The sequence below is a fragment of the Lolium rigidum genome, chromosome 7, assembly GCF_022539505.1.
Source record: "Lolium rigidum isolate FL_2022 chromosome 7, APGP_CSIRO_Lrig_0.1, whole genome shotgun sequence".
Classification (NCBI taxonomy): Eukaryota; Viridiplantae; Streptophyta; class Magnoliopsida; order Poales; family Poaceae; genus Lolium; species Lolium rigidum.
The window spans coordinates 236,018,729-236,027,836 of NC_061514.1; the positions used below are offsets into that span (position 1 = coordinate 236,018,729).

The following is a 9,108-nucleotide window of genomic DNA, read 5'->3' on the forward strand; positions in this document are numbered from 1 at the left end:
GTGGATTAGCAAAGAGCAGCTTGACGTGACCATTCCAATTTCACCAATGGCTTGATAGTTCCCACAAGGAAGCAACTATGTTGATGTGGTAACCAACCCACAGTAGCAACAATCAAACCCAAAAACAGGACACAAATTAAAGCATATGAATCTCGGGATCAAGAAATCAAAGGGGGAAGTAGGAACTCACCAAAAAAATCAGTGTTCTTAAACTAATGTATGAGAATAATCATTATCTGACTACAAAAATAAGTGCAAGATTATATGAATAGTTCGGCATCAAACCTTTTAGGCATTTGAACAAACATGTTTGTCCCACAAACCAAAAATGTGCTGGCCAGTGGAACCGGCAGAACCAGTTCCATGACAAAATAATTATGAAAATTTGTCAAGTGACTGTAGTTTGCATTGAAAAAAAGTACATGCAGAAGCAAATCTAGGTGTTCATTTGCATTTTACGCTTATTTTACTTCCCATGTGAGACCCAAAATATATACACCTACCAAGTTATGCAAATTACTTTGCAATAGCAGATGCAAAATATTCTGCCTAAGCTTGTTTCTTCTAAAGGTTGCCTATAAAGAATTCTTTAACAACTGGTAATCATGCCTTCCAGATGCTAAATATGACGAACACATTTGAACAACTAAATTGGGGAAATAACCATTAAGGTTCTTAGTTTCTTAGGGAAGGGGTACACAATCAATAAAGATACTTGTAATTTCAAGCTAAGCTTTGTCACCATTGATAATCAAGTTCTTAGATCAACAAGATGCCTTTAATTATATCAATATAGCAGAGACTTCTTTTTTTTCCCTTTTCCACTTTAGTGCAAGCAAGAAGAATAAACAAAGTAGAACAAGCTAAATGCAGAAACAATGTAAAATAAAAGAATCTTTAACACTCTTTCGGTAACTGCTTGTAGCATGTTACCTTTGTCACTCTTCTTGGACCAGTAGTTTAGAAATAGCGAGATATGCTGTGAAAAATAGAAATAATGAAACTGGTCTTGGTTTATTTTTTAGTAGTATACACTATTTATAGAGTAAAAACCCAGCAAATTTGTTCGAAGATTTCTTTAACTTTTCACTTTGGTTATACAATATAGATGAGCACGAGATATACATTACAAAAATTAGTAGGAGAGTAAAAGCAGGCTGAAGATATTCATGCCCATGCCCAAAGGTATAGTAAACTGAATTGTTACAGTAATACCTTGCTTTAACCCATGCCCTTGAGCTTGCCCTCAGACTCCTCCCTGCAAAGTTGTTAGAAGATCAGTACTCATCATCAGAGACAACCATCCATTTTACGCAATACTGAATCTACAACCATATACATCGGCTGGAACAACATTCAAACAAGCTTAAACCACAACATTCCATGATTACATGTACCATTCTTCTATATGATTTAGCATTCTCTTTAACTAATACCAAAGATCACAAAACATTCTCTGCAAATAGACCATAGTGCAAAATAGGGCACAGTTCAGGAATTATAAAGACATCACAGCCCAGCAGCAATGAACTTCCCATTGTATGCATAAGTACCAGGATGTAGGACACACCTAGCAATAGTTTAATTTATAAGGAATATGATCACTTGTGATCATGTATAATGAAGATTTTAAAAAAATTGCAGCACAAAAACATGAGGGATAAATATTAGTGAAATAGTAAAGCCACCATAGTAAAAACATGTTGGCTGTATTTCAATACATTACTAACTTAACCAATCCAAACTCATCATAGTATTCTCCAGAGGGATATTTTACATACCTTGATGGAGAGCTTGGTCTGGAGCATGAAGGAGGCAATGGATCGGGCCTGAGATGGCCTCACCAAAACTACCTCGACATACGGCAGTGCTGCAGCAAACCATCTGCCTGCGTGAAACGAATAAAAAAAGTCAAGGAGCATACAAAATTGAATAGAAAAATAGAGAAGGATATCATATTAACACAATTCGCCAATACATCAAGGCAGCCATGCCACGAGCATTATGCTACAAATAGAAAGAGAGCGGGTGAAATTCGCCGATGCATCACGGCCACCATACAACGAGCTTCATTCACCGATTACTATATAAATGCAGTTGACAATTCACTCACCGACAAACACTCTAGCTAGACATGAAACCAGGTTCTGAAAATGACATCTACTGAAACTACTGACTTCAGTGAACATGATATCTTGTAAAAAATGCAATTAGAAAACAGGGAGACAAGCACCTAATAATAAGATCCAATACACACGGGGAAATAAAAATAGAAACTCACAGAATGGAGAACTCCATTATTTTTTAGTAATTAAAAGGGTTACCATAAATGCAAAGGTTTGATACACTCCAAACCTTACCAAGATCCAAAAATGGCAGAGATTAAGCGGAAAATGCTGAAAATTGTAAAATAAAAAGATATGAGCTGAACAATACTACGAAAGGAAAATAATCCCTCTTGCAACATCCAAATAATCCCTCTGAACATGTACATAAAACATCTAGAATATGAACCGATTGGCTTAAATTTTCATTAGTACGGATTGATTCTATCTAGGATTATTTTGCAGCAAAAGTTCCAGTTTACCATATTTCACTGGTCAAAGTAATTAATGGGCAAGAGGATACCGATCAGCTAAAACACCACTTTGTTCGGCTTGCTTCGCAAGATTTTCACCTCGCGCGTGAGCTGTGCGCCTGTGCATTTATTCCTACATGTAGGAACGCTATTTTGATATTCAACGAAAGAGTGAACACAAGAGACATTGGCACAAAATCAGAGAAGTTGACACCAAATGGTACAAAAAAAAACCTCCAAAGCAAACAACAAAATCGAGAAACATTGGCAGCCAGGGCCAAATGAACAAAATGTTCTCCCCTCCCAAATAGCACACAAAACTCAACCCAAAGTCCTGAAGCGAAACTCTTCAAGCCGAGATCTGGCAAGAAATCCAAAGCAAAACATTCTAGAGGCTCCACGAATAGCATATCAGTTTAGTAAATGCAGTGGTAGCTCCTTTTGGTTCATTTGCTATAAAGCCTATAATCTTAATTTCGATGAAAAGCTAACCAACACAGGTGAAGAATATATGGCAGAATCGAATCGAAATTTGAACATAAGTATTAGCTTATTTTAGTATTAAGAATTAGCACGTTATTTAATTTCTTTAGTAACGGAGGCTCGCAGTGGTTTTAAAAAAAAAATACTCCCTCTAGCCCAAATTAATGATGAAAATCCAACTCTCGATGTCTTTTTTTCTTGGAAAAGTCACATTTGCAAAAGAAAGGAAAAATTGCAACCATAAATTGTACCCATGGTGTTATATATGATTGAGATTTATATCTAAGCCATACGCATACACACATTAAACATAATATGTAGGCCATGATTGAAGAACATAAAATTGCTTGCTAATAACACTACAGTCTTGTACCTTGTGAAGAAAGCAGAAGTTGATCAAAGGACTGAAATAAATAAAATGTTCACACATGATAAGACAAACATAGTTTTTTTTTCAGGAAGAGGCAACCAAAAGGTTCTTTTCATTTCATTATGATGTAAGAGGGTGATCACAAGATCGATTACAACCACCTCCACAGAATTAAAAGCCAGTCACTCAAAACCCATGTCTAGTCAAAACCCCACATGCGTCTACCTGTAAAACTTGTTGCAAAGTTGCACTCTTATGGTCAAAAGTACTTGCATTTCTTTCCAGCCAGGGTTTCCGCATTACCAGAAGCATCATCACTGCCACCTCGTTGTGATTTGTTCTTGGCAATTTGGTCCACAAATACCACCATTCTCGAACTGTATTGTACCCTGGCTTGTAGACTCCAAACCGCTGCACCCTTTCGCTGCCATCTTCTGTAATCTATTTGATTTCATGAAGTGCAAGCAAAAGTATATGCAGACAATCAAAGCTGTGACACTTATCGGTGCAAGAGTCCATCAGAGTTAACAAAATGAAATTATAAACATCCTGATAGTATGAGGCTTCGGCTTCATAACATAGAAGAAATCTAACTCAAAAAACAAAAGATCCCAAAACGTGGCATGCTGTACCCAAATACAACGCATCGTATCTGTACCCTGTAACTCTAAATCTCAGAACTATCTTGACATCGCATATTATGTTCTCGTGAAAAAGAAAGCTGAGTTGACATTGCATATTACGTACCCTTTCAGACATGTACTATATATATAGTTCTTAGTCAATTCAGTAGTTTTCTTAGAACCCATGCTACTACTATGAAGGAGACCAAAATACAGTAGATAGAGTCGAGGAATAAAGAAAGAACAAAAGAACCAGTATGTTACTAATACCACATGTCTGAAGTACCTGTCTTGTTGTAGTGGAGAAACGATCTGATCATCGTGACGTACAGTTCAGCCATCATACTCATCATAGGTGGCGATCATATTGATCATTTGGTTCATTACCTGGATATTAAAATCATAATAAGATGAAAATTTTAACACAAACTCCAAACTATATGAAATGAATATCAGGTACAAATTATATAAAAAAGAACACCTAATTATATGAAGCTCTAGGCAAAGTCAAGGAATTCATACTAAATACGGAAGTGTTCTGGGATTCAGTTCGGTAAGATATTTTAGGAGGAAAAAATCATACATTCAGGTCACATATCATCTAACACAAATATAATATCAGTAGCTAGGCATCTCCACCAGATATAAGCTCTAAGTTCTAAGTTGCACAGTCGGCAGAGTTTCATAAATGATTAATGCTACAGGGCAGCTTGCACAACAGAATCAGATATAACTTGAAACATCAGATTATTAATAGCACTTGCACAACACCGCAGATTAAGCTCAAATAACATGAGCCAATACAGATAACTTGAAACATCAGATTATTAATAGCACTTGCACTGAACATCTCACCTAATTAGTACAACTGCAATATCAAGCATTAGATGACATATTAGACCTACTAATTCATCAACTAATTAGCAATTGACCTTATCCATATAATACATGGAGTGGCAAGGTCAGAGCCATGGAACCGAGACATGCTATTTCACTTGGCAAATGAAAAATGAAATGGTTTGCAAAGAGCAGGATATAATTCATATTCAAGGCGGGGATATATGCCCAAGTTGTATATATATACTGATATGATCTGCAGGTCCTACATATTGAACTAGATTCTATAAGAAATAAAGGAGCTGATATAAAAGCATTTGCATCTAGCATACAAAGAAAACATATATATGAACTGAGTGAGAAACAATACCTATCCTTGCTATCTGCACCTTGTCTTGCTGCCAGGATTTCAGCACCGATCTGCAGCAACCAGACCATCCCCTTGAACTTAAGAAACCTAAATCAGCAAGATGAACATATGAATAACAAACAAAACCGGGCAGCCTGGATTTCAGTACCGATCCGCAGCAACCTTCTAATATTCCTATTGAAGGAATAATTAGGACTTGGGAGCTGAAGTATACTATGAAGATAATTAACAGTAATATCTTCTGGGTGAAGTATTAAAGTAACTCCCCGTGATTCATTAGCTATCAGCATGCTTCTAGGTTAATTAAGTACATGGCAATACCTTATTTCTCTTTCCCATACTTATACAAGTGAAGTTAAACAACTATTACACATGAATAAGGCACAAATATTGCACAACTTATGACTTCGTGTATGATAGAAATTCATGGATCTACACAATGTAACCCTAATAAACTGTATCTGCATGAATAAAATGGAGAGAGATGGCCAAAAAATAGTTTATTTTTATGACAAACAAACAATGTGATAGAAACTCAATCAGCGTAATTGCATTGTGTACAAGAAAAGGGTGAAAATTACTGCATCGGACGGATGTGATGAAAAGCAGGCAGATGAATTTACTGTTCCCTGGCCAATGGACGCTCGCGATGGATTTGCCCCTTTCAGACCCCCTAGATGGCCAGGTAAGCTAGCAACATTTATAGGAAGTAATTATAGATAAGTAGCTAGCTCATCAACACATTGATGCAAAATGAATTCATGAATGACCAAACTGTGAATACCTCTCGATGGCTAAACCAGAACTTGAACAATAAAATGAAACTTAAAAGGATTCATTCAGATTACATATTGCTGAAGTATGTATATATCCAGAATTCAAATATAGGATGAGAGCAACCTAGCAGTTTGGCTTTCACAACCAATTTGCAGCAATCTTCTAGAATTCGTAGGAAAGGAAGTACAATCAGAAAACAGTAGGAGCATTATTATTTGTAGATCCGTAAGGATTTAACAATGTTCAAGTGGCACGATGCCATCATCAACTGCCCGGTCAATAAAAAATCAATTCTGTTAAGAAAGTGCAGACCACTACAGTGCTACTGAAGACACTGTCAGATTACTACTGAAGCATGAAGGTGATTGAAAAGTGTCAACATATCAAAATAAGGAGAAATGGTGCATCCTCCCTCATGGTTTTAGAATGCTTGATGGATGTGGTAAAGAAATCTTTATGGACACACTGGATGTCGTAATAAAATTTGGCAGGGAATCAATCTCACAAATTCGGAATAAAATGTACACTGACAAGCTTGAAACTACTAACCAGAACAAACTCGTTAAGTGCCATTGCAATACTTGTGAAATGTTATAGCCCTCTACCCCCACAGATTTTTCCCTCTGAGGTGAAATGCATACCAAAAAATAGGAGCCGCTGCCAATACCTGAATCATTGGAAATAGCTGGTGTTAGTTCAAAGAATCTCCAGAGAAAAGGAAAGCATGTGAGGATATTGCGCAACGATAAAAAAAAACCCATATAAGTGGTACTTGCTGTAGAGAAATAGATATCGCAAGCCACAATCAAACTGGAGGCCCTCAAAGTTCCATCTAGCCTCGCCTCTGTTCTCAAAACCCATCTGATTGTTGTCTTTTTAATAGGACTGCAATAGACATCATTTCGCACCTACTATCAACTGTACTGCGGGAGTGGAAGTATGTATATATCCAGAATTCAAATATAGGATGAGAGCAACCTAGCAGTTTGGCTTTCACAACCAATTTGCAGCAATCTTCTAGAATTCGTAGGAAAGGAAGTACAATCAGAAAACAGTAGGAGCATTATTATTTGTAGATCCGTAAGGATTTAACAATGTTCAAGTGGCACGATGCCATCATCAACTGCCCGGTTCATAAAAAATCAATTCTGTTAAGAAAGTGCAGACCACTACAGTGCTACTGAAGACACTGTCAGATTACTACTGAAGCATGAAGGTGATTGAAAAGTGTCAACATATCAAAATAAGGAGAAATGGTGCATCCTCCCTCATGGTTTTAGAATGCTTGATGGATGTGGTAAAGAAATCTTTATGGACACACTGGATGTCGTAATAAGATTTGGCAGGGAATCAATCTCACAAATTCGGAATAAAAAGTACACTGACAAGCTTGAAACTACTAACCAGAACAAACTCGTTAAGTGCCATTGCAATACTTGTGAAATGTTATAGCCCTCTACCCCCACAGATTTTTCCCTCTGAGGTGAAATGCATACCAAAAAATAGCAGCCGCTGCCAATACCTAAATCATTGGAAATAGCTGGTGTTAGTTCAAAGAATCTCCAGAGAAAAGGAAAGCATGTGAGGATATTGCGCAACGATAAAAAAAACCCATATAAGTGGTACTTGCTGTAGAGAAATAGATATCGCAAGCCACAATCAAACTGGAGGCCCTCAAAGTTCCATCTAGGCTCGCCTCTGTTCTCAAAACCCATCTGATTGTTGTCTTTTTAATAGGACTGCAATAGACATCATTTCGCACCTACTATCAACCGTAGTGAAATCTCAATGGCTTAAAATGTTCAAATGCACCGACGTGCTCTATCAAAGAAAAAAGAAAGGGTGCATATTGATTCATCGAGCACAACGTATAACAACGGCACAACATATAATTCGGTTATTTCTTAGGACATTAACACCATGACTTCTTCCCAACTGGGTGCATATTGATCGAGCACACTTGTCATCAGCAACTGCAACTATTAGTTCCCTAAATGCAGCAAGTTAAAGTAGAGCATTACCTGGAGGTTGTTGAATGCTGGATAAAAATCGTGTCCCCTATTTATCCTCTGCAACTTCAGCCTCACATGACAATTCATCGGCATGACTGTCATATCACAAAAAAAACTTACAATTATTATACATAATATCAAAAAATTATTTACGGAGAGATGTTATCTTACCAAGAAGTATCCATTTTGTTAACATAAACATATGCTGCCAAACCGATCGTAACCTGATCATGTATCCTACACATTTAACCGAATGACGAAGTTAACTACATACTGTAACATAGAAGCGGGTCTTGATATGATCCATCCAAAATCTGCAAATAGATCTAGTCCTACCAAGAACATTTTAGACATCCTTTCAAAACAAATGAGTGCATAAATCGATTAATTCTCAAGAAAATAATTGCAGGCTTCTGAGAAAGTGGCATTGAAATATGAACACGAAAGAATAAAATTAGATACCAATGTGAAATTTATTCATACCTAACAAAAAGAACAGAGAAATCTCAAGTATCCATTCTCTGGGAGAATCTCCACTTGCTGTTGTATCAGACCTTCCAAAAATACCATATTGCAGCAGGCTGAACCGCATCCTTTTGAGAGTCAGATCTAAATAGTTGATCCAGAAATTAACAAACATGGAGCATCCACGAATGGAGCCATAGAGACCCGTCCCCTACTGCCTCTATGTGCCCACCTCCCACGAGACAAGGGCTGCCCCTACCACCAACCGCCACACAGCAAGTGGATGGCAGAGAGGAGCAAGGAGGGGATCGCGAGCCAGGGAGGGCGTGGGGGAGATGCGATGGCCATCAGAGGAGAGGCGCGGTCGTCTCGTACTGCACGGAGGAGGCCGGGCTCGTGCATCACCTCCTCACGCCCGCCGCCGCGGCCGTCCCATCCGGCTCCATCGGCTTGCCGGCGTTGCGCTGAATCTCACCACGCAGAAGGAGCTCGCAGAGCAGGATCCTCCTCTTCTTCTCCTGGGGCGGCCGGTGCAGCTCCGCCACCCTCCTCCTCCGGCGCGCCATCGTCACCGCCTCCTCCCGCCCGCCACC

At 38.3% G+C, this 9,108-nt stretch overlaps 1 protein-coding gene across 3 annotated transcripts; it reads right to left on the reverse strand.

Moving 5' to 3' along the window:
* Positions 1 to 5,845: 5,845 nt before the first annotated feature.
* On the reverse strand, positions 5,846 to 8,881 carry LOC124679237. 3 transcript variants are annotated; one of them, XR_006994887.1, is made up of 5 exons: positions 8,534 to 8,881; positions 8,222 to 8,287; positions 8,060 to 8,145; positions 7,443 to 7,560; positions 5,846 to 5,951 (listed from the first exon to the last, which is right to left on the reverse strand). XR_006994887.1 is itself a non-coding variant. In XM_047215032.1 (4 exons), exons 1-4 carry the CDS (start codon positions 8,688 to 8,690, stop codon positions 7,495 to 7,497), a joined length of 375 nt encoding a protein of 124 aa, XP_047070988.1. In that variant the 5' UTR covers positions 8,691 to 8,881; the 3' UTR covers positions 6,979 to 7,494. The 3 variants fall into 3 exon arrangements, 2 of the variants coding, with proteins under 2 accessions (XP_047070988.1, XP_047070989.1); XM_047215032.1 differs by lacking the exon at positions 5,846 to 5,951 and having other exon boundaries at positions 6,979 to 7,560; XM_047215033.1 differs by lacking the exons at positions 5,846 to 5,951; positions 7,443 to 7,560 and adding an exon at positions 7,755 to 7,777.
* Between the last annotated feature and the right edge of the window lie 227 nt (positions 8,882 to 9,108).